Genomic DNA, 27,114 nt, shown 5'->3' with positions numbered 1-27,114 from the left:
TTTAAAATAATGTAACCCGAAATCATTCCAAAGTATTTTCAGACAAAATTTGGCAAAGCCTTTGTTTTGTAAATAGCGTGCAACTTTGTGTAGGCTTTAAAATAATTTCATAATTAGTTACAGGCGATTTAAGGTTTGTCATTCTTTCTCGAGGGCAAAATATTTTAAGACTTAAGACAGGCAGAGTACCACTGTGCTGACCACATATTATTATGCAGTTTTCATTGTTTCCAGTCAAGTTACTGTGGATTCTGACATAGCTATATTTATTTTATTATCCAAGTATCAACTTCAAAGTTTCTAGTTTTAATTTTATTAACTACCTGATCCAGACATTCTGAAAGTTCAAACTTTTATCTGTCTTGTATTGAGCATCACCATTCACAATTCAAATACATATTTAGATTCTTTAAAATACATATTTATAGCATTATCCACTTAGTTATTCACTTAGTATTTTTTTCTTACTAACAAATAATAGGAAACTAAAAGTACAGTGTGATCCTGGTTCCAACTCTGTGTGGGCATATTCAGCAGAATAATGGGGATAATAAAAGGCTTGCAGGAAATGGAGCATGTTAATAGTGCATATAACTGGGAGTAGCAAGATGAAATGTGAACTATGACGGGGTTTTGATTTTTTTCTTTATATATTATAACTTACCTTCAGTGAGGTACTAGTACTTCTCTGATTAGAAAATAGATATTTTCATTTTGTTTTAAAATAATTTACTTAAGTGTATATTATGCTATCTATACTGACAAGTGCTAGTAGAATTGCAAAATAAAAAAAAGAGTCATGGGAATGTATTTTTCATCAAATTGGCATCTCAATAAAATGTTTATAAATATTCTAATACTGAGTACACATCAAAAGATTATTTCACAAAATATAACCACAATAAAAAATAAGATGTTTTTATCTCATAAGTTTATATTAACACATTTTCCTCTAGTAAATTAATAAAGGAAAAAAGTTTAAAACAATGAAAGAAATTTTGCTTTTAATGTTGAAATTTATGAATTCTTTTTTTGAAGTATATTTTATTTAAAACTAACATACATAAGAGTCACCACTTGATGATATGGATTTGCATCCTGGGTCTTAACCACCAGAAATTCTGATTAAGTAGGTGTGAAGTAGAAACCAAGGATCTGTATTTTATTTTAGCACCCACATGATTCTGATTCAGATGGACTGGTAGACCATACATAGTAAACTGTTTTATTCTTTTCCTTTTTTTATTCCATGGTCAAGTCTGTGGTTACCTTTAGTCCGTTTTCTGAGCTTAACACATTTTCTGTTTCTCAAGGTAAATTGTAGACATCCCCCAGCAGTTGCACTGTACAACCCACTAGGACTAGCATGAGGGAAGAAAAAGTTAGAACCTCAACTTATATTTTTATATCATTTCCTTAATTTCTATGTTTGTATGTTTATAGTGTACTTAATCATTGATAGAGTAGTATGTTACAATAAATACAAATATCAGCATTTTTAGAGGTAACCCTTACACAGCATATAAAACTGTTTAACATGGTGGTCTCTGGATACAATGTTCACCTTTTATGATGCCATATCAAATGTTTTATACTTCATGTATTAACAGTAAACACCATGCTATCAAGTAACAATTAACTATATTTTTTTTATGTGTGCCTCCCTACCCTCTTGTGTCCCCATTATCAGGTGATGCTTTTCCTTGGACCATCAGCTTGCATCATTTCAGCATATATACCCTTTTTGGAAAACAAGTAACACTTTGCCTAGTGGAACCTATGGGTTGTACCTCTACTCTAGCTGTTACATCGCAAAAACTGCTCACTGCAGGACCTGATACGAGGCATTCATTTGTTGTCTGTCTGCACGTTGACCTAGAGTCACTTGAAATAAAATGCTCGAACCCCCAGGTTGGTACATTTGATTTATGAAAGGAAATTTAAAATAATGTGATTTAAGAACAATTGTTATCCATTTTGTTGAAGGGTTTCTCTTCTATTAAGTGTCCTAAATTATTTTTAACAGGGCCATCAAGATCAGAATGGTTAGATTAAGTATTGCTTTGAAGCTCTCTCAAGTTTTGTAATTTAAACTCTTCTGAAAATGTAATGGTGGCGGCATAAATGCATCTTTTGGCTGATGGAATGAAATCAGTTGCAGATGTAAAGTTTTTTAATGGTAAAGAACTACTTTACTGTCAGACTGACTGAAAAAGTCTATTGAAATGATCAAATGTAATTTCTAATCAAATTCTCACTCAGAATGTCTTTTGCTTAACATGTAATTTTTTTTTTTAAAAAAAAGCACTATTTATTCTTTTTATTCATTTTTATTTTTGTTTTTTTGCTTTTTAGGGCCACATCCACAGCATATGGAAGTTGCCAGGCTAGGGGTTGAATTGGAGATATAGCTGCCAGCATACACCACAGCTACAGCAATGCAGGATCCGAGCCTCATCTGCAACCTGCACCACAGCTTATGGCAATGCCGGATCCTTAACCCATTGAGCGAGGCCAGGGATTACACCCGCATCCTCATGGGTCCTAGTAAGATTCGTTAACCCCTGGGCCACAAAGGGAACTCCCTTTATTCGTTTTAAAAGGTGTGTTTTGTTAATCCTTTAACATTTCAGTTCTCATATAGGCCAAACATGTTGTATTCTGTAGGTATATATTTTAATATGAAATCAGATCTCCTGGGTTTGTACAAATTATTAGTCACATACAAGTTAATACTTGTTTCTTTGTCCTCAAGTGGACTGTAGGATATTTTCTACATAGATTGTCAATGTTGAATTATATTTGAAATTATATTTTTAAACAATACTTTTTAGAGCCTTATTGGATCTGATAGGTCAATGTTGGTAAATCTTTGTTTATCCCAGTATTAGCGGTTATAAGCCAGTTTTCAAAGTGGATTCAAATATTATTCCATATTTTATAGAGCCTCCTTACTGATACCATCCTCCTTTCCTCTGTTCTGTCTGCCTCACAGTTTGATTTAATTTCTTTATGTATTTGTGCATTTTGAAAAGTTTAGACCTGTTAATATCTTGGTGATGGATGGCCTTATTATAAAAATACATAGAGTGAGAATTATTATGAGGCAGTTATATTAAATGAACATTGGCAGACTAACTGAAAGCTTATCCATCATTATAAAAGTAATTTCTAGTATAGTTAGTGGTAAATTCTTTTTTATTTCTTTTTTTTCATTTTTTTTATTACTCAAATGAATTTATCACATCTGTAGTTGTATAATGATCATAACAATCTGATTTCACAGGATTTCCATCCCACAGCCCAAGCACATCCCTCCACCCCCCAAACTGTCTCCTCTGGAGACCATAAGTTTTTCATTGTCTGTGACTCAGCATCTGTTCTGCAAAGAAGTTCAGTCTGTCCTTGTTTCAGATTCCACATGTCAGTGAAAGCATTTGATGTTGGTGTCTCATTGTATGGCTGACTTCACTTAGCATGATAGTTTCTAGGTCCATCCATGTTGCAAAAAAATGCTGGTATTTCGTTCTTTTTGATGGCTGAGTAATATTCCATTGTGTATATGTACCACATCTTCTGGATCCACTCCTCAGTGGTAAATTCTTTTTTAAAATAGTAAATATTCCAGTTTAATGGCCATTTGCTATTCTGTTATGACCCATAGTTGTATAGAATAGAGTAATTATGAAATGAATTGCACTATCTTAGACTATTTAGATTATTCTTTGAATGCTACTGCTTGTGATTACTGAAAGACATTTCCTAGAGGAAGGAAAACTTACTGGTTGAATTGCGCCCCTCCAAAAGATATGTTGAGTTCCTAACCCTTCATATCTCATTATGTGACCTTTTCTGTTAAGATTATTACAGAGGTAATAAAGTTAAAAGGAAGTTAGGGTGAGCCCTCGTCCACTGTGACTGATATCCTTATGAAAAGGGGAAATTTGGAAGAAGACACACACAGAGGGAGGTTGATGTGAACATACACAGGGGGAGTGCCATGTGAATGAAGGCAGAGGGACTGATTCAGTTGCAAGCTGAAGAACACAAGTGTTGGTGGCTGCCGCCAGAAAAAGGACAAGAGGCAATGAAGGATTCTCCTCAGAATCCTAGAGCATGGTCTTGCTGATACCTTGGTTACGCACTCTCTAAACCCAAGAAATTACAAATTTCTTCTAAGAAATTTGTTTTAAGCCACCCAGTTTGTGATACTTTTGTATGGCAGCTCTAGCAAACAGATTTCAGAGAAATAGATTCACCTTTAGAGCCTTTATCACAGAAGTTGTTGAAAGGGAAACAATAGATTTAGTCCTTCATAGTGGCAGAATCCCACCTCAGCCCATCCATCCTGCTAATTATTTCTGTGTACTCTGGGGGAAAAAAGGCAAAAACTAACAACATATGAATGTTCCCAACTTGTTTTTTAAATAATTGAATTGCAAAAAACTTTAAAGTAGCTATTATATTTTTTTTCATGAGGCGTAAAGGAAAGCACACTGAATAAAAAAGGTAAGAATTTGCAATGGAGAAATTAAGTATAAAAACAATCAAATGGAATTTGAGAATTGAAAATTCAATGCCTTAAGAAAAAAACCATACTGTGTGTGTTTAGAGGTGGCCTGCATGTGACTGAAGAGTCACTGAGGTTGAACATAGAGCATAGCAATTACTGAATTTGAAAATCAGAAAAAAAAATTTTTTTAAAGGATCAAGATTCAATGGTTGTTTTAATAGATATGTAATTGGAATTCTAGAAGGTAAGGCGAAAAAGCTAGGGGAAGAAAAATATTAACAAATAATTGTACAACATTCCCAAATGTGCAGAAAGAGATAGGCTTGTACACATTCAAGAAGTTCACCCAGACCCAAGCATGTTTATCTTTGAGGATAAACTCAGAGAAGAACATGCTTGGACACATTGTGATTAAAATACTGAATACCAAAGATACATTTTTTTAAAATCTTGAAAGCAGCTGCAGAAGATACATTATGTATAGCTTAAGAATGATTTGGGTGAGTGCAGATTTCTCATTAAAAACCACAGAGAACAGAAGACATTGGAACAGTATCTTTAAAATGCTAACAGAAAAACAATGTCAAGCCAGTGAGGATGTCCCACAAAAATCAAAGTGAAATGAAGCCATTGTAGATGAAGGAAAACTAAGAGAATTGTCACCAGCAGCTCTGCTTTACAAGGAATACTATAAGAAGTTCTATAGGTTAATGGAGAATGATACCAGATGAAAACTTGGATCTTCGGAAATAAAGGAAAACCAATAGAAATGATACATGGCTTGATAAACCTTTTTTTTTTTTTTTTTAACTTTTAAAAAATACTTATGACTGCTGAAAGTAAAACATGTAACACTGTCTGCTGGAGTTTTCAATGTAGGTAAATAATATACAAGACAACTTCATCTTTTAGGTTAGTGGGAGGTAAAGGGATCTATGTTGGTTGTCAGATTTCTGAATATCACAAATGAATCTAACAAAAGATGTCCAAGATCTCTACCCTGAAAACCACAAAATGTTTCTGAGAGAACTTGAACATCTAACTGGAGATCATGGATTAGAAGACTCAAAATTGTAAGATGGCAGTTATCCCCAAATTGATCTAGATATTGGGGATAATCAGGTTTAAAAACGTTTTCTCTTTGAAAGATAGATTCACATGGCAGAAAGCCAGAAACTTGGAAAAAGTATTAGCAATACATTTATCAAACTGTTGTCCAGAATATTTAAGGAATCCTTTGTCCTCAATATCATGAAGGCAAAGAACAATATATAAATTAGCATGAATGCAAATGACAGGGAAAAGTTTTGAACAACATAAGATGTATGAGTGGTCAGTAAACACATGAAAAGATGTGTTCGTCTGCGTTCATCAGGGAAAAACAGAATGAAACATGAACATATACCACTGCACACCTATTAGATCCGCTAAAATTTAAAAGACGGGGAGTTGTGAAGCAACTGCAACTGCTAATGGGAATGTAAAAATTATAAAACAACTTTGGAAACAACTTGAAAATTCCTGAAAAAGAACAACACATACTTACCGTATGACCCACCCATTCCTACCTAAGTATTTTCTAAGAACAACAAAAATGTCTGTCTTCTGTACAGCTGAAATTGGCACAATGTTGTAAATCAACTATAATTTAAAAAGGAGTATGTCCATGCAGAGACATTTTACATGAATGTATTTAACAGCTTTATTTGCTTAGCCAAAACCTAAACATAACCCAAGTGTTCATCAGTAGGTGAATTTATGGCCTATCCATAGAATGTTCTCAGAAATAAAAAAATAATGAATTATTGCTAACTTCAGCACTGTGGATAAATATTGCAATTGTTATGCTAAGTGAAAGAAACCAACAACCAAACAAACTACTTACTGTATAATTTCATTTATATAAAAGTTATAATACGTAAACCACTGCACTGTGACAGAAAGTAGCTTCCTTGTTGCCTGGAAGCAGGGCACAGGGAGGGAAGGAGGAGGTAGTGATGAGAAGGATAGATTACAAAGGGATATGAAGAAACTTTTGGTGATAATTAAAACAAAATATTCATAGTTTATATTTAGTAACAGCTTTATCTCTGCATAATAGCTAACTGCTACTTGGATTTATCTACCAGAAACCTTATATTTTTAAGGGCTTACTTTAGGGATCGTTATAGCCTTGGGAGGATTGTCTTACTCCACATGTTCTGGTTATCCATAGCTATCCCAGCTGAGACTAAATTCTTTTGCCATTGTTGTTTTAGCCTGTTTTAATATTATTAATATTAAAAAAATTTCTTATACGTTGAGATAATCGATAGTATTGTGATTTCTGTGGAGTCTTATTAAATGTCATACTGTGTCTCAACACTAGAGCTTTGGGATATCTTCTTTAGATATTTAGCATGTTTGGAACCAAGCTCAGGTTTTGTTATTTAAATATAAACCGGTTCTAAGCCAAGTTATCACCTAGCGTGAGCTTATATTTGGCCTGGTGTTTCCTTCTAATGTCTGCTCATTCCTTTTGTCCTTATCGTAACTCCATTACCGGACTACTGGGGCCTCCTTGCTGCTGCTCCCTGAATACCAGGGACCTTTATTTATTTATTTATTTTTGAGAATTAAACCAAGGCCGAATGAGCCTCATGCTCCAAGAATCCTTTGGCACCCCACATGGAATAACTTTTATCTATTCACTTAATTCCACTTTATTTTCTTGATAAGTCCTGATAAACCAACTTCTGTTAAATTGTTACCAATGCTATATCCACAGTTGATCACATGGCTGTTGGGAAATTTGTGATATTTCTGAAAGTATTTTGTGAACTCTGAGATGCTATATTAATGTCATTTTGTTAGTTTAGATTGACTCTGATAAAAATGAGAGTGCATCTATGGAAATTGGCATGAATATCCCTGATGGAATGCAGCATTATTCCTGAAGGGAGAGGAAGCCACAAAACAGTATAGCACTTTGAAGAATCTTTTATATTTTTGTGTGCTAGATTGACTTAAATTTTAATAGTAAAACATGAGACTCCAAATAAAGCTCTTTTTTTTTTGGTGAGCAGTTGCTTTAGCCTGTACTTCCAGACTTCCTCTGGATTCTGTCAGAATTACAAAGAATGACTTGATTTTTTTTTTCCCCTAAGTGAATTCAGCAGATATTTATTGAGTGCTACATATAGGCCAGAAATGAGGGGAGAAAGATGAATAAGATAAATACACGAAGAAGGCCATGCCTACACACGTCATAATCCAGCTGTTGAAAGGCACAGATAAAGAGCAAATCTTGAAGGTATCATGAGAAAAATGACACATAACATGCAAGAGAACCAAGATATTATTGTTAGCTTACTTCTCTTAAGAAATGTAGAGATCGAAAAATCAACATCTTTAAATTGTGAAAATTTTCTAAAAAGCCTCTCAACCTGGAATTCTGAATTTTAAAAAATAGCAGTTATGAATAAAGACTAAATAAAGACATTTTTCATATGAAAGAATCTATCACCACTAGGATTGCACTATAAGAAATCCTGAAGGAAGTCCTTCATGGTGAAGGGAACTGAAACCAGATGTTTGAGCAACTTTTCAAATGTTTATTGGCCATTGAGTTTGCTCTTTTGTGAATTGACAGTTCATATTGTTTACATTAATTTGTATTTTTCTGATTACTAATAAGGATGAACAAATTTTCAATGTTTATTGACCAGTGGATTTGCTCTTTTATGAGTTATTTCATATATCAGTTACCTAATTTTTAAATTACTTTGGAGACCTTTCCTTACATTTCCATAAATACAAACCCTGTATCTAATGAAGTTATTTGCCTTTAAATTTTAAAGGATTTTTGGCCAAAAATGTTTAATCTTTCTTAGGGAACTATGTCTGTATGTCTTTTTTTCCCCTGGGTGTCCTGCCTTATAAAAAAAGAATGTTGTGGGCCCTTAAAATACAAACGTCCATATGCATGTAGGATCTTAAAATTTCTTTTACTTTTTTTTTTATGATTAAGGACCCAAAATAAATCTCTTTCTTGTGAGTAGTTGCTCACAATCCATCTGGGGTCTTTTTGTTTTCTATTTGAGTTTTTGTGATGTACTTCTTGTCCTTTTTTGGGGCTATTGGACTTCTTTTGAGAATCTTAAAGCCTTTTCCCCAGAATTTTGTATATGCCTACTAAATTTTACATGTACTGTCAGAGCTTTGTGTTCTTTTGATTATAGTATAAGCTTTTGATTCCATTCAAGTGATTCCTATTTAAATACCATTCTTTTGTTTATCTGTTATAGTAACATCAAAAGTGTTGACAATTAATTCGGTTCAGTAGTACTCAGAGCCCTCAAGTATTTTATGTATGTATGCTTTTTTTTTTTTTAGGGCCGCATTTGTGACATATGGAGGTTCCCAAGCTAGGGGATGAATCAGAGCTGTGGCCTCTGGCCTACACCACAGCCACAGCAATGCCAGATCCTAGCTGCATCTGCAACCTGTACCACACAGCTCACGGCATGCCAGATCCTTAACCCACTGAACGAGGCCAGGGATCGAAACTTCATCCTCAAGGATACTAGTCAGATTTATTTCTGCTGAGCCATGACTGGAACTCCTGAAGTACTTTATATACTTTAAAGTATATTGCAAGTTCTATATGTAGGGCAGACCTAGAGCAAATTCATTGTCATGTCCAACATTGTTGTAGATCTCTGTATCAATTATAGAGACCTAAACGACTGTATTTGTTCCTATAACTTATTGCCATTCAAAGCTTTAGATACTATAAATATTTCACCTGGTTGAATATTTAGAGAATTTGTTCCTAGGAGTGATGGAAGATAATGTTTTATCAAAGTTACCCAGTTCCCTTTAATATCTTTAGACACTGGTTTCTCAGACTTTAAAAATTGTGTTCCTTTCAAAAGTAAATGAGCCTATAGAACCTTTTTAAAAAGAATCTTTATTTTTTCCGTTATAGGTGGTTTCAATTTTTCCTCAGTCAATCAATTGATATATTTTGTCTTCCTATAAGGCATTCTTAGGAACATAAAACTATCTTGGCATTTTGGGGTTTTAAGTATGTGAAACTAGAGAGAGAATGGGTTTTATGTTCCTTTCCTATCCATTTATTCATAGATTTTACTGCTAAAAGTTATGCTCAATCTTCAGCAAGGCAAAGGAATTTGGCACTATTGTCTGAGGACACAGGCATTTAATTTGGACAAAAGTGAGTCTGTATCCTTACACCACTCACTCATTTGTAATTTCTCTGAGGTCCTGATTTTTATTTTTGTCTTTTGAATAAAATTAAATTGGTTATGGTAACAACTCTATATGAAAAGGGTTTTTTGTTTTCTTTTGTTTTTTGTCAAAAAAACTTTCTTTGAAACTGAATTTTAATGGTTAGTCACAACTTACATGCCAAATGAATAGCCTTTCTAAAGTCTCCTTTATTTTGGTTTTTAAGTAAGGAAATGTATGTGCAATTAATTTTTAAACAATGAAATATTACATTTTTGATATTCAGTAAATATTTGATATATTATGCAAGATATTATTGATATTCAAACACCTTCATCTATAACCCACATAAAACTGCCTCACATCGTTCTCTTCTTTTAGTTTTTTAAGAAGTTTTATTGGGATATACATAAATACAGCAAACTTCACATGTCTCAATTATCTGTTTTGATAAGTTTTGGCATATGAATATGAATAAAATCATTTTCACAAGATAAGGATTAGATCAAAAAGATAATGCATAAATCCATCATCCTCCAAAGTTTGTAGGGTTCTCTTTGTGGCTCATTGGGTTAAGAAGCCAACATAGTGCCCATAAGGATGTGGGTTCAATTCCTGACCTTGCTTAGTGGGTTAAGGATCCAGCATTGCTGCAAGCTCCAGTGTAGGTCGCATATGGGGTTTGGACCCTATGTTGTGATGGCTGTGGTTTATGCAGGCAATTGCAGCTCTAAATCAGTCCCTAGTCTGGTAACTTCCATATGCTAAAGGTGCAGCCGTTTAAAAAAAAGTTTCTTTGTGGTCCTTTGTAATCTTCCCTTTTGTTCCTCCTCTTATTCCAGGCAATCACTGATACTGTCATTATTGATTGATTTTCATTTGCTAGGATTCTGTACAAATGGAATCATGTAGTTGTGTTCCTTTTCCTCATCCAGCTTCTTTGATTCAACATAATTGTGAGATTAATCCATGTTTTTCCTTGAATCCATAGTATATTTTTTATTGCTAAATGTTCTATTGTATTCTTTATCCACTTACTGGTTAACATTTGAGATTTTTTTCCAATTTTAGACTATTACAAGTAAAACTATTGTGAACATTTGTAAATAGATCTTTGTGTGGACATAGGCTTTAATTTTTCATGGGAAAACACTTAGGAAATGGCTCAATCATGTGACATGTATATGCCTTTTTCAGAAACTGCCAAATTGTATCTAAATTTTGCTTTCCATCAGAGTAAATGAGAATTTGGCTGCTCTACCTCTTCACTAATACTTGGTCTGGTTATGCTATTTCATTTCAGACATCTTAATAGGTAGGTAGTAGAAGCTCATTGCAGCTTCAGTTAACATAATTTCAGTATAGCTTGAAGGAGAAGAGTTGAATTTTTGTCCTTTTTTTTAGTCTGAGTTTGGGAAGTCTGAATTCTGTGATAGCAACTGTAAAGTTTATGTCAGTGTTTGGAATGCTAAATATACATTGTACTTGGTAACACTGACATATAATTATTTTATGATAACAGTTAAAGGAAATCAGAAGTACAGACAAAAGCAGCATCAGTTTTCTTTAAAAAATAAACCTTATGCCTTTAAAAGTACTTAGAAACTGTTTATGCTTTCCTTATTTGTTAGTTCTAATGGTTTAAGGAAAAGTAGAATAATCTTTTTGTAAAAAAATTGGTTTGTAACAAAATGGTTTCTTTTTAGAGAGAACTTATTCATGATTATGAAAGACAAAAGAATTTAACCTAAAATTTTTCTAAGGGCTTTATTGTAGTATCTCTAGCCATTAGGTTATTTTTTTAAACAGAAAGAGCTACGACCTGAGATTTGAGACTTCATCACACAAAAAGCAGGAGAAAACTATAACCCATGTACTGTTCTATATCAAATAAGGATTGACAACAGTGTTTTTAGGCATCTGTTCTGCCCACATAAGAAGCCAGCTTTATCATCTGGCTGTGTCCTGGGGCTGAAACTTCTTATAAATATGAGCATTTCTTTTTTCTTTCTTTTTTTTTTAATGGAAATGGAATATGGTATCCAGCTGTGGATTTGCTTATATATTGTGTTTGCATTTTTTTCCCCTAGGCTTGTTTTATACAGTATATGGCAATATGTTGTCATACAAATTCCATGATTAATGCTTATTTATGAAGTCTTGTGTAAATATCTTAGAACTTAGACAAACAATGTGCAAGTTAAACAGTTTTTTTTTTTTTCTGAATATTGGAATGACAGATTTGATGGAAATAGTAGGTTGGATAGTTACGTTCTTTATCTGTGGAAGAGACTCATATGTAACATTTTCCTTTTACTCTTCTATATTATATCATTCTTTTTTATTTTGCTGGACAAGAAGTCCAGTTTCAGATTTATTCTTCAGAAAGTAGATTAAAATTTAAATGTGAAAATAATTCAGAAATAAGAACAGTAACTGTTTCATATATGAACTAAATAATCATATTTACTAGGATATATTTGGTTTCTAATTTTTATAATGACCTCTGTTTAAGAGGCACTTCTTTGTGGAGCCTCTATTAGTCATAAATTAAAAGCCATATACTGTCCTGTAATCTGTTTTATTAGCATTTTCATCATATTAGAGTTATTTTCCTACAAATGTGTGGTAAATTTTAAGTATGAATAAATTCATTAACTGTCTCAAATTCATGATAAACTGTTTAATAGTGTATATGTTATGTGAATTCTCTTTCTCTGCATGGCACACCAAAATCATGGTGTCATGACAAACTAGTCATGATCATATGTATAATTACAGTATGCGTAATAACTGAATATTACAGATTATAGCTCATCATATAATATGATCAGTGATACATTAATTGATTTTTGTTTCATACATTTTTTGCTTCCCTTTTAATTTTCTCATATTTAGTATTGTAATCAGTTATGACGAGATGTTGAAAAACTTGTTTCCTCCTTCTTTTTCCCCTTCTTCTCAGGTGCAGCTCTTATATGAGCTAACTGATATCATGAATAAAGTCTGGTGTAAGATTCAGAGGAGAGGCAATCTCAGTCCTTCTTCCGCTCATCCAGAGAGCTTGGCAGGGCCTGTTCCTAGTTCTCCGGTTAGAAGCAGTATAGGCACAGCTCCTCCGGATACCAGCACATGTAGCCCATCTGCTGATATTGGAACTACCACTGAGGTAAGTGTTCCTGAAAATTTCTGTTACTAAATGAAGGGAAATGTATACCACACAGCTCCGTATCAGGATTGAGACTGACAATGACTTCACCTCTGTGCAAACTAGCAGGTTCAGAAGGTTGTTGAGGAGTTGTTGTAGCAGTGACTGTGTATTACAGTATGTTTCTCTTAGGAGCACGTATTTTAATCACTTTTCAGTAGTTAGTGGGGTAGGGTAGTTCAAGACAGTGGGGGTTCTGTGAAATGGCAAAAACGGAGACATAGTCCATGCAGGGTTCCTCAGAAGTATGGACACTTAGAAGCTGAGTGCAAAAGAGGCTTATGTGCCCCTTTCCCTACCCTGTCTGCCTCTGCACCTTTTTTGAACCAGTGTTCCTGTTATCGTTAGTCATTTTCAGTTTTGTCAGACCCAAAGTTCTCTCCTTTCTGTTGATCATAAAAGCCTTTATTGTAATTTTTAACACCATAACCTCATTCAATGTGCCAGTGCCCATTTTTATAACAAGTATTTTATAAAGTCCCCTTTACTCTCCTGAATTGAAAATTTAAAAATGCAACATACATATATATACATGTGATTTCAAAAATATCTAGTATCTTGAGTAAAATATAAAGAATTAAAGGAAAATAATTTAAAGTATAGAAATATACTTTATATATATATTTTAATATATATTTTAATATATGAGTGTTCTGGCTTGGCTGCTTGAGAAGTTGTAATGAAGTAGCCAGGTTCATATAGTTACTGTGAATGTGTCTGAAACAAATAGACTTGTGCAGGTGTATTAAACACTGCAAGTTGTATTGTTATTGATGCTGTGATTTTCTGAAATAATGGAAAACTTGATAAAGTCAACCAAAAGCAGCCTAATGCATTTCCAAAAACTCCCTAGAGACCTGAACTTTTACCACTGAGAACTACCATAGTAGAGGTAGAAATTATGTTTTTGTTTTTGCATAAACACATGTTGGAGTAAATCTCTTTGACTTGATCTCTTTGACTCCTGCATATGCAACTTCTCCATCCCTGCTCATTTCCAAATCTTAAGAAACACAGTGACCTAAGTGATAGGACTAATCCTCCCCCACTCCAAGTGAAAATCTAGAAATAGGCCTTATGAAGTCAGTGAGGTGTATCCTTTTAGGGTAAAAACAATGAATTCTTTCTTGGACATTGCTAATGTTGTTAGAATACAAAAGCTAACAAAAAGGAAATAAGGAAATTTTCAATAAGGAAAACTTAACTTTCATCACTGCAGGAGTTTCCAAACTTATTTAACCAAAGACCCCATTTTCATAGCCTACATGTTAACATTGCACAAAATACACTTTGTTTAATACTTTGGTAGAGTAAGCAAAGCTTGGGGTGATAAATTGCTAGACAAGGCTAATACAAGTGAAAGTGATAAATGAAGTTAAATCTTTTAGACATTTCTGTGGCAGAAAGGAGAGATTTGAGTTAAACAGTTGTTTGCTAAGTATTGTATTCCTTAGAATGTCAAGATCAACATGAATACCTATCCCGAGAGTAGTCTTTTTGGAAAGAGATATTTAAAAATGTTGCAAGTCCAGAAAAGATGGGGCCCACTTGGAGCAGTCACACAGGTTTGTCGTACATTTAGGCTTGCCGTTCACACAAAGTACAGTTTGAATGGTACTCTCTAGAGTTGTGCAGTGTCCAACCTATACAAAAGGACATGGTGATGCTGACATTGAGATGTAATAGAGATGACATGCTCTGTAATTATAGAGAAATTATTAACACATTCAGTCTATGGAATCTGTAGGTATTTTGCAGAGGAAGCAACATTTAAGATGGATCTTAAAAAATAAAGACAATTAGTGTGACAATTTTATTTTAGTGGGCATATAGTAAATATGATGGATTAGAAGAATGGTGTCTTCATTAGCCAAAGTGAGGAAGAAAGGGAGAGTGTAACCAAGGGGGAGAAACTAATTTTGATTTTATTAAGTTCTTCACATGACTGCACTTAATTTAAACTTAGAATGTTGAGGATTTTTTCTGATTGAGTTCTAAATACAAATAATGAAAATATTTCTAGGGGATTTGTTACTTTTGTGTTAGTTACAGACTTAATCTGACCTGCGTGGAAAAAGATTTAAAAGTGAAAGACTCTTACTGCAAAAAATTCACATTAATATTCAAGAAAGACCATATAAAGCAGCTTTCACAAACTAATACAGAGTTATGGGAGGAGGGGATGTGGTAAATATTTCAAAAGGCTCCCTCTTTTGTTTATGTAGTGTGGTCAAGAAAAGAGGTGAGTGATTCCTAGTAGTCCAGTATGGATTTGAAACCCACAATCACTTAGGAGACTTGTTCCCTTAGAAATATCTTAAAATAATTTATCTGGTTTATTTTCCATAAAGGGCAGGAAGATTTTTGTAAAGACTATTTTGATATGATGGTCAATGTTAAGGTTTTGATTTTAACCTTGCAACTTAGAAGGAGGTATTTATATATTGAACATTTCATGTTTAATTTCTCTTCTTGCACTCAAGAAAATGTTTATGTGGAAAGCAAGATTAACTATGTATGCATCTCAGTTTTAATTTACCTCTCTGAGAATTAGCCAGTAAATGTAGTCATTGTTTTCTCCTTTGTGTATGAATGCTTCATCCATGACTAAAACTGAGGCTAGTTCGTCCAGAATTCAGAATTTGTCCCCAAGCTTTCATTTCTCATTTCCTTATGTTTATAGTGCTGGTAAAACTGCGTAATGATCTTTGTAATTTGCATTCCCTTTATTTTGAGTTCTAAAATGGCATATAAGTTATTGTGATCCTTTGAATTACGTTTAAAAATATTTTTGTAATTTTGATTAATTTGCCTGTGTATTTAAGCATATTACTTAACCAATAGCGAGAAAACCTTGTTTTCTCCCTGGAGAAACTACTTAATGAGTGGGTTAGGGAAGACAATGTGGAGAGGTTATACGTATAATTTGTTTTTTTGTTTTTTGGTCTTTTTGCTATTTCTTGGGCTGCTCCTGTGGCATATGGAGGTTCCCAGGTTAGGGGTCAAATCAGAGCTGTAGCCGCCGGCCTACGCCAGAGCTACAGCAACGCGGGATCCGAGCCGCGTCTGCAACCTACACCACAGCTTGCGGCAACCCCGGATCGTTAACCCACTGAGCAAGGGCAGGGACCAAGCCCGCAACCTCATGGTTCCTAGTCGGATTCGTTAACCACTGCGCCACGACGGAAACTCCATATAATTTGTTTTAATCCATTCAAAAGCATTTATGCCTCTTTGGACTTGGCACTCCTAGAAACTCTAGCATCTTTTTGTTCCTCTTGCTAATCATTGTCCTAGTAATCTCATGATTGTAAGAAGACATTCTATGGGCAACACTGTCATGTAAATATCAGAACTATCGGTATAGAGATTTAAATATATTGTTTATATTTTGTGGTTGATTATAGCAGTGCTTCCCTATCATTTTCATGTCATTATATATATAGAAAATGAAACTTGTATCTAGAGTAACCAGAAAAAGCTAGAAATCATTGAAAGCTCCATTTACCCCAGGCCCACCACAGAACACTGAGGGCCAAGAGATTCTCAGCACAGTTGTAACGTATCCCATGGTGTCTCAGCACACTAGTTAGGAAACTCTGAGTGATAGTATTTCTTTAATAAATTCTTAACATGTTTATTATTGCCTTAGTAAAAGAGTGTTGATGTTGATGCATTTAAATAAAGTCATTAATATTGAAGTTGTTTTATAGTTATGTTCTACCACCTCCCCACCATGCCATTGTAATAAAATAGTATTATAATAGCATTGGGTTACTGTGGTAAACCATTTAATTACTACGACAGGTCTTCTTCATGTAGCCAGGGCTAAGAAGACAATTTAAACTTTGTGGAATACCAACTAAACTGAGCACTTTTTAATCATTATCTCTTTTAATCCTCAAACCCTTATTATGAAGTAGGTATTAATATTTCCTTTTCACAATGAAGAATTTGTGACTACAGAGGTTAACTGATTTGCTTGAGATCATAGACATAAGTGGCAAAGCTGAAATGAAAACTTCTGCATTCTGACTCTAGAGTCCTTAATGTGTATTTTCCTATGAATTCTGGGATTTAATCCATTTATAAACCTTGTTTTTTTAAATTTTTTTCCTTTTTTAAAATTACTTAATGAGTTTTATTACATTTATAGATGTACAACAATCATCACAACCAAATTTTATAGCATTTCCATCCCAAACCCTCAGTGCATCCTCCCACCCCCCAACCTGTCTTATTTGGAAACCGTAAGTTTTTCACAGTCTGTGAGTCAATATCTGTTCTGCAAACAAGTTCATTGTGTCTTTTTTTTTGAGATTCCACATGTAAGTGATAGCATTTGATTTTGGTGTCTCATTGTCTGACTGACTTCACTTAGCATGGTAATTTCTAGGTCCATCCATGTTGCTGCCAATGCTGTTCTTTCTTTCCTTTTAATGGCTGAGTAATATTCCATTGTGTATATGTACCACATCTTCTTTATCCACTCCTCTGTTGATGGACGTTTAGGTTGTTTCCATGTCTTGGCTATCTATATAGTGCTGCAATGAACATTGCATTGTCATATTTTGGTATCATGATTGTACTAGGAAGTGTTCCCTCTTGTTTTCTGGAGAAGTATGTTTTGTGTGGAAATTCTCCCAGCCGCTGTATATTCCCATGATAACCAGCAAGGTGATCCTAATTGAAAAGGTACTTGTGTCTAACACATACCTCATCCACGTTGGAAGGTGTTAATTTAGGCATTATTTGTATGTAGAAAAAGATTTAACTTATAAGATTATTAGAAAAGAGATAATAGACTAGATAGAGAAAGACACCTATTTCATTGTTATAAGGGGAATACAGTCAGGAATCTTGTTCCTTGCTCCCAACTCCAGTAATGATATTGCTATATTCCTAGAAAAAGAATTTTATACTACTCATTGATAAAATAATACTTAATGATAAAATATTTTTACCATTTCTGTTTATATAAAACTAGTGAACATATTAATTATAAATACTCAATAAATATACTATATTTTTGATACTATGATTTTTATATTTTCGATACTATGATTTTATGAACCAGTTAATTTTTTATTGTGGTAAAATATACACAACATCAAATTACCTTTTCAACATTTTTTTTTTTTTTTTCCTTTTTAGGGCTGCACCTAAAGCATATGGAGGCTCCCAGACTAGGGGTTGAATTGGAATTACAGCTGCCAGCCTACACCACAGCCACAGCAACACAGGATCTGAGCCGCATCTGTGACCTAAACCACAGCTCGCAGCAACGCTGGATCCTTAACCCACTGAGAAAGGCTAGGGATCAAACCCGCAACCTCATAGTTCCTAGTTGGATTCGTTAACCACTAAGCCATGACGGGAACTCCTCAACCATTTTTACGTGTACCATTTTGTGGCATTAAGTACATTCACACCGTTGTGTAACCATCACCATCAACCATCTCCAAAACTTTTTTATTTTTACAATCTAAAATTTGATACCTACTGAACAATAACTTCCCACTTTAAAATTGTCTTCCAATCCATGAACATGGGGTATTTTTCCATTTATTGTATTTTTTTTCATTTCTTTCAGCAATATTTTAGAGTTTTCAGTGTGCACATTGACTTCCTTGGTTAAGTTTATTCTTAAGTATTTTATTCTTTTTGATGCTGTTATAAATAGAATTTTTATTTCCTTTTCTGATTATTCACTATTATTGTATAGAAACACAGCTGATTTTTATGTGTGGCTTCTAAACTTTCACTTTGTGCAGTAAGCAATAGTGCTCGGTGCAGTGTAGATTTTATACACACTGTTCTTAAATATATGAATGTTAAATGATTTGGGAATAGCAACCCGTAACAATTATATCTGATTTATTAGAGTTCAGGGCATAGGGATCTATGTATTGTCACTATACATATATTTTGATGTAAATTCATAAACCATTCATGAGCTTTTCAGTTTGTTTTTATGTCTTTTGTTATTGTATTTTTTAACATAGTGATTTTTATTTTTTTATTATAGCTGGTTTACAGTGTTCTGTCAGTTTTCTACTGTATAGTATCATAATTCTTTTATATTTTTTATCAGATCTATTATCTGAATCTCTTGCGAGTCTAATCCTAATTGTGTTTTTAGCTCTTGCTCTTAGTGGACTAATTTCCCTCTGTGTTATGTACTCATCTGCTGGGAGTCCTTCACTAGTGGATCTTGATGAGGCTCTTTAAGTAAGTGCTTAAGGGCCTGTTCTCCAATAGGGGTTTTACGTGTTTCCTTTTCTGAGAATCTGCAAGGACTATCACTGGCCTGGGATACCTTTGTTGTTAATTTCATAGCTAGACAGGATTTTTTAGAAACATTTTGGTAGTATGAAATCAAGCCCTCAAACATACATGTAACCCAGAGTTCTGTTTATATAGTCTCAAGGGTAATTTTTTTTAGAGTTCTTCCATTGGCTTGGTGGAAACAAATCTGAGTAGTATACGTGAGGACGCAGGTTTGATCCCTGGCCTTTCTCTGTGGGTTAAGGATCCAGCGTTGCTGTGAGCTGTGGTGTAGATTGCAGACTTGGCTCGGATCTGGCATTGCTGTGGCTCTGGCTTAGGCCAGCAGCTATAGCTCGCATTAGACCCCTAGCCTGAGAACTTCCATATGCCGCAGGTACGGCCCTGAAGAAAAAAAAAAAAAAAAGAAGAAAAAAATGGATAGCTTTTTTCCACTATCTAAGCTCAGATAGACACTGTTTTTTTCTTGGGTTTATTCTGTTGTTTTTCTAATTTCTTAAATACTTAGCTTAATTATGTTCAGCTTTTTTGAAAAAAAAATTGTGGTAAAGACACAGTCATATATCCTTAGAGGAATTTATAATATTTAAGTGGGGGGAGTGGATATCTACATACACATAATACGTAGGTGGGCTGAGAAATTTAGTGCATAACTAAATTACTGCTTTCCATAGAAAATTATGTACTACATAGAAGGGGAACAAATATTTTGCTACATAGCAAGCTGTCTTTGGCACAGTAATTGTTATCATGGTTCCAAAGACAAATAAGAGCTTAGCTGTATACTTGAACATACTCCACTGTATTTTAGCTAGTTAAGAGTTGTCAGAAATTTGTGTTTTAGGTAGATGTTCAGGAAACTGAAACATTGTATAATCATGTTCATTGAAATATCTATGCCATTTTGCTTACAAGATAGCCCAACAATAAAAAACTGATCATTATACAACTATAGATGTGATAAATTCATTTGAGTAATAAAAAAAAAAAAGGCACACGCACAAAAAAAAAAAAGTCCTAATAACATTTTGGAGTTCCCTGGTTCAGTAGGTTAATAATCCAGCATTGTCACAGCTGTAGCACATGTTCGGCCCCTGGCCCAGGAATTTTTGCATGCTACAGGCATGACCCCTCCCCCCAAAAAGTACAAAAAATAAGTGCCAACATTTTTTATGATTCATTTTCATAACAAGTAAACAAGGCAAATATACATAGAGTACACAAGTACATTCACATACTTCCCTTATAGGGTAAATATATAAGCTGCAAGTCATTTGGAAGCTGTTCTAATTATATAAAATGATATTTTGCACTTCTGGATTTTCAGTACTTTCCATAAAGTTGATATAGGAAGGACAGTTATTATGGATAGCTATGTTGTGTTGATGAAATTCAGTCCCTCCAATTTAGTAGTGATTTTGAGCCAACCACTAAGTACGTTTTCATTTTAATTTTATTGTATGTTTGTATTGTGTCTTTGATAATGTTATCCTTGTTCACAGCATTTTAAAGAAATAATTTCAAAGCTCTAGAAAAATATGAAATGCTGGCTCAAAGATAGAATATTGATTTAAAGCTCAACATAAGGTAAAAATTGACAAATTAACCACCAGTGTTGAAAGCTTAGGGTCATGGCAGAATTTGAGTTGCATTTTATTTTGATTCTGGAATTTAAATGGCTTTAGCAGCCTATTTCTCAAAAAAAATCCAGCATGAGCTGTATTGTACAGCACGAAATGTAGTCAGTATTTTATAGTAACTTCAAGTGGAGTATAACCTATGAGATATTCACTATATTGTACTCCTGAGATTAATATTATATTGTAAATCAACTGTACTTCAATTAAATAAAAAGAAAATATATTTCCAGGAAAAAAACAGAACAGCATGAAGTGGTTCATTTCTTATTCTCCAGCAATTACTTAAAATGCATTTATTTTCAGTTAAATCGAGACTGAAAATTTGAGGTAGAGGGGATGAAATGAAGGAAGGTTCTCAAAAGGTGCGAACTTCCAGTTATAAAGTAAATAAGTCCTAGTGATGTAATGTACACCATGGCGACTGTAGTTAAAATACCATATTGTATATTTGAAAGTTGCTAAGAGAGTAAATCTTAAAAGTTTTCATCACAAAAAAAATAATTCATGACTTATGTGTGGCAACAGATGTTAACTAGACTTACTATGATCATTTCACAGTGTATATGTAAATAGTGAGTCATTACATATACCTGAAACTATTATAATATTATGTGTCACTTATATCTCTCCCACCCTCACCTCCCCAAAAAATGAAGTTGTTTGGCATCAACTGCTATAGGAAAACTGTTGTCAGGTTTTCAGTTATTTAAGTTCAGTTAGCCTAGCATGAATCTGTCTTAAATTGTTATAGAACAACTCTTTATCTTTTTTAAATGATTTTTCTTTTTTCCATTATAGTTGGCTTATAGTGTTCTATTAATTTTCTACTGTACAGCAAAGTGACCCAGTCACACATACATATATACATTCCTTTTCTCACATTATCTTCCATCATGCTCCATCACAAGTGACTAGATATAGTTTCCAGTGCTATACAGCAGAATCTCATGGCTTACCCATTCCACATGCAATAATTTGTATCTGTTAACTCCAGATTCCCAGTCCATTCCACTCCCTCCCAAACAACCCTTCAGAAAGTAAATTTAGTTTGAACTTCTTGCTCAAATTGCTCTTTCAATAATATTTTATAATAATTTTAAATTTCTTCCTGAAAATAGACTTATTTCACTAAATATTAATCGTTAAATGATTCTATCCTCAAAACATCATCTCATCAGTTGAGTAGCTTTTGAATGAGCCAAGGGTAATTTGTATCAAAGCAGATTATTGTTTAGCCATCACATATAAATCAGCACAATATTTTGTTTGTCCTGCTTTTCTTATTTCAAAATAATCATGCCAGAAGATGTCTCTAGTTTCTCAATTATTGGCTTATTTTTTAAAATTCAGTTTAGTTGTATATTAATCTGAGGTCATTTTATATTGTTGTACAAAGTAAGTACAAAACTTTGAAATTACAGTTTTGATTTTTTTTAATTTCTAACTAATATTTGCATTCAAAAAAGTTCATAAAAATTTAAAACATTTACTATTTAGGTATTTCTTGCTCAGTTGGGTCAAAATAATTATTTTTTAATTATTTCAACTATAAAAAGATTCACTATAAGTGAATCTAGTTTCTAAAAGCTTACTCTCAACAGTTGTTTTAAGTAAAAGAAAAGTATTTGCTTATATGATTCCCTAGATGATTTATACTTAAACTATAATTCTTTCTATGTTGTCATGTTGATAGGGAGCAACATACTTTTCAGTGGATATAGCTCTAGTTTCTTGAATATTAATCGGAGTGATGGTAGGGGTGTGGAATATAAATGAGAGGCTTCAGAACTGAACTTAAAAGCAGGTATTCATTTTCCCCACCATAACATTAAAATAGTGAGAACAGGAAGTTCCCATTGTGGCTCAGCGGTAACAAACCTCAGTAGTATCCATGAGCATGCAGGTTCAATCCCTGGCCTCACTCAGTGGGTTAAGGATCCAGTGTTACTGTGAGCCGTGTGGTAGGTTGCAGATGTGGCTTGGATCTGGCGTGGCTGTGATTGTGGTATAGACCAGCAGCTGAAGTTTTGATTCAACCCCTAGCAAGGGAACTTTGCTTATGCTATAAGCATGGCTCTAAAAAGCAAAAAAAAAAAAAAAAAGCAAAAGTAGTGGAAACCACAGCAAGCCACTTGTTACTGTTGACTTAAGTACAAACACTGTTTAGCCCTTTGGGAAGTTTTGTGATTGAACAAGAATGCTGGGGTTATTTTGATAAGGAAGAATAGTAGGGTGACCAAAAGTATGATCATCTGTGAGCTCTGAAGTAGGCCAAGGATGGAGGCTGAAGTGTTTGCTCTTCCAGATGAGCAAAGATAAATTCAGCTAGCAAAATAAACTCAGTATTTTGGTCACTTTGCAACCAAATGGTGAAAGATTTGAACTGTATGTTTTAGAACTTGGCATAAAGAGTCTTGAGAAAATATCAGCATCTCCAAATCTGGCTCAGTTTTTTCTATAAGTTTAGAAATAGAGGAGAAAATTAATGTACAAACATACTTAACAGTTTTACACCAAATGTTGTAGATCCAAATTGAAAATTGAAACTGTATCAAAAAGAGAGCAAAACTTTTTCTTAAGAGTGCTTGCTGATTATATTTGAAGCTGAAGTTTTCTTAGCATTCCTATTGAATATATTTAACAGTGTTAAAAATCGAGGGCTCATTGATTTGAGATGGTGTTTTCCCCACAGTTTCCATTCTTGTGATTATAGTGTTCTTCTAACTGTTGGAGGGAGAATTTAGTTTATGAATTCTTCTGCTCTAAGAACCAATCCATAGAGAAATAAGGGCATACTGACTACATTGTGTTGTCTTTTATTGAATTTGACTTTGTAAAATGTGTGTCTTTTTCTGGGGTTAGTTTGTGCTTTTCATTAGATGTTGTGTTATTTCATACGGCTAACCAAAAACCTGAATTTTCAAATAGCTTCTCAAATTCTAGGAATTTCAATTATAGCAGATTTAGGGCCACTTATATTTTGGAGAAGCATTGGTATGAAAACATCACAGTGAGCTGTTTGCTTTGCTTGGTGTAACTGGAACAAAGAATGACTCAACTATCTCCAGATTTAAGTCTATAATTTTCTGTCACACTAAATCACAGGACACCATTGCTTTGCAGTGCTTGGTGCCTAAGTATTCTAACGGTAAACACTTGCCTGTTTTGTGAAAATCTTTCTTTTTGTATCCTTTTGGGGATTCAAGGAAATTGAATTTTCTTCCGATTGAAAGATAACATGGAATTGAGATCAAGGTTAAAAACATCATGTAGGAACTGAACATACCTGTGTAGATGTCATGTCTGTGGTAATGGGAGGAGGGTCTTTGGTTTGGTTTTGTATGAGGTTTTACTTATCTTACCTGCTCTTGAGTGCCAGTCTAATGGTTTAACAAAGAGATTAGTGGCTTCTGCTCTAAGAAAACATCCATAGAAAATAGCATACTGACCGTGTCATATAGTCTTCCATAAAATTTTAAGGGATGTTTTGTTCTGGTCGTTGACTGCTGGTTTTGAATCCTTAGAAATGGTCATTTTGTTGAGACTCAAAGCAACAATTAAGTATTACAAATTGAACATGTAAGGCAAAGGAAAATGTGCTGAAATTAGAAATAAGATAGAGTGAGAAAGGCAAAGGGTACAGGATACCAAATTCTATAGGACTGTGAGTAACAATTTGAAATAGTAGTTCAGCTTGGTGGTGATAATTATACATACTCTTTATGAATTGTATATTACATATAACCACTTTATGTTCATGTTCTTATTTAATCTTAACAACTCTGAGAGAGAAATACCCATTTTGCAGAGGCAGAAACAAATTCTGAGGTTAAATTACATAGCTAGTATCTAAAGTCCCTAACCTGGTACATACAGCATGTTGCCTACCAGACTAAACTTAAGTACCTGTTACTAGTATTTAAATATGCATGTACCTTTTGAACAAATGAGCATACTATGGTGTATTTGATTTGTCCACCGAGTGGACCGCGAAGTTGAAATTTTAGCAACCCAAATACGTGATAGCTAATTCCAAAAAAGCAGAATACATGAGTTAGTGGTCACTATCTCTACCTGCCTTTGAGAATGAAACTGTACACCTTCAAACCAGAATTTATTTTTCAGCTGCTGAAAAGGTTAAAAAGCAAACAAACAAAAAACAACCCAACCTTTTACAGAAAGTTTGGTAGTACCAAATTTAGGACCTTATATGTGTCTAGAATTCACTATGTACTTGTTAAATTGAATAATCTTAGCCTCTCTACCTCTAATTATGAGGCTTCTAACCATAAAGATCATTTTTAAAAAGTCTGTTGTCAACTCTACAAACTTTTAAATATCTCCTTGATATTGAATTGTGAGGCAAGATGAAGGTTTTGCTGTTTTTTAATCATTCTAATTATGCTTTGTTTTGCTATGGTTATTGTAGATTCATACATAAGTGCATTGTAACAAGGGTACACAAACTTTTTCTGTAAATGACAAGATTATATTTTAGGTTTTGTGGGTCATAGCATCAGTATGGCAACTACTTATTTCTGCTAGACAGTAGTGATAGGCAGTAGATAAATGCGTGGATGTGGCTGTGTGGTTGTAAAAATTTTGTTCCAAAAATAGAGCTAGATTTGCCCCTTGGTGATAGCAACTCTGTAAGGAAATACTCATTGGTATGATCCTAACTTATCTCAGGAAACTGGAAGGGCATGTAGGTACACTGTAATTATGACTGGCATATGCACACTATTGTGTAAGAAATGGATGGTCAACAAGGACCTACTGTATAGACAGGGATCTCTCTCTAATATTCTGTGATAACCTATATGGAAAAATAATCTGAAAAATAATGGATATGTGTATATGGATAACTCACTTCGTTGTACAGCAGAAATTATCACAACATTGTAAGTCAGCTGACTTCAATAAAACTTTAAAAAATGAAACATGGGAGTTCCCGTCGTGGCGCAGTGGTTAACGACTCCGACTAGGAACCATGAGGTTGCGGGTTCGGTCCCTGCCCTTGCTCAGTGGGTTAACAATCCGGCGTTGCCGTGAGCTGTGGTGTAGGTTGCAGATGCGGCTCGGATCCCGCGTTGCTGTGGCTCTGGCGTAGGCCTGTGGCTACAGCTCCAATTAGACCCCTAGCCTGGGAACCTCAAAAAAAAAAAAAAAGAGAAACATGATTAGTATATGTTTATGTTATTGGCGTTATGCATTAGTATAATCAGTAATGGTATTAGCACATATAAGGATAAGTTCTAAGCAATAATTGTAGACTTAAAATTAATTTTTTGTTACTTTTATTTAAGTTACAAAGTGTTGTTATTTCTCATCCCAGGGAGATTCTGTACAAGCACTTGATGATTCACCATTCTCAGATTCTGTTACCTTGGAACAAACTACAAGTAACATTGGTGGATCCAGTGGTCGTATTAGTTTGTGGATGCAGTGGGTGCTCCCCAAAATTACTATAAAGCTCTTTGCTCCAGATCCAGAAAACAAAGGCACAGGTACAGGGTTACTTTTCTACTGAAAAGATAAAATATTGAACACTATCTTTAGAAGAAATTGGAGACTTTGTTTTATTTATCGTTGTCATTTTCATCAGCCATCGTTAGAAAATTCAAGTGATTTCTATTACAAATACTAACATGTTGACTATAACACCTAAATTTTGTCTAGTTTGTATTACAATTCATTCCAGAAGCCATGAGGTAATTTCAGTGGTTGTATTCATGCATTATATATCATCACTTAAAGTATTGCAAAGATTGTTGACTGATATTGGAAGTAGCACTTCAGATATTAACTGGGATTTTTCATCTTGAAATAGGTATCCTTTCCTAATCGTAAGGCCTATATTGGTATTAATTTTCCTTTTTATTGTAGAATCTCATGTGCTTAATGAATCTCTGTAGACGTCGATGATATTATGCCAACAGTAAATATAAAATAGAAAGTTTTAATATTGTTAGGCCTATGCTGATATTAATGTTTACTTTATTGCAGAACTCTGTATGGTCAGTGAACTAGAAGATCTCAGTGCTTCCATAGATGTCCAGGATGTGTACACCAAAGTGAAATGTAAAATAGAAAGTTTCAATATTGACCACTACAGAAGCAGGTAAATAATGAATAATGAATATGGGAAAAGTGATATTTTCTTTGAACAAAGTCTATATAAGAATTTTTATATTTTAATTTGATTAGTCCTTTTTTTCCTGGATTCATCATAT

General features: G+C 33.9%; 1 protein-coding gene across 8 annotated transcripts in view; it reads left to right on the top strand.

The window, feature by feature from the left end:
• Nucleotides 1-27,114, top strand: part of VPS13B (vacuolar protein sorting 13 homolog B) — a 717,975-nt gene that overhangs the window by 338,563 nt on the left and 352,298 nt on the right. For all 8 annotated transcript variants that reach the window (XR_007135424.1, XM_047783533.1, XM_047783534.1 and 5 more), the window contains exons 24-27: nucleotides 1,691-1,911; nucleotides 12,711-12,914; nucleotides 26,217-26,388; nucleotides 26,888-27,002. Coding sequence is in view for 7 of the 8 variants with exons in the window: in XM_047783533.1 (XP_047639489.1) it covers nucleotides 1,691-1,911; nucleotides 12,711-12,914; nucleotides 26,217-26,388; nucleotides 26,888-27,002 (712 nt within the window). In the remaining variant the exon portion in view is untranslated. The remainder of the gene's footprint in view (nucleotides 1-1,690; nucleotides 1,912-12,710; nucleotides 12,915-26,216; nucleotides 26,389-26,887; nucleotides 27,003-27,114) is intronic.

The sequence above is a fragment of the Phacochoerus africanus genome, chromosome 6, assembly GCF_016906955.1.
Source record: "Phacochoerus africanus isolate WHEZ1 chromosome 6, ROS_Pafr_v1, whole genome shotgun sequence".
NCBI classification, from domain to species: domain Eukaryota; kingdom Metazoa; phylum Chordata; class Mammalia; order Artiodactyla; family Suidae; genus Phacochoerus; species Phacochoerus africanus.
This window is presented reverse-complemented; position numbering and strand designations above follow the sequence as displayed.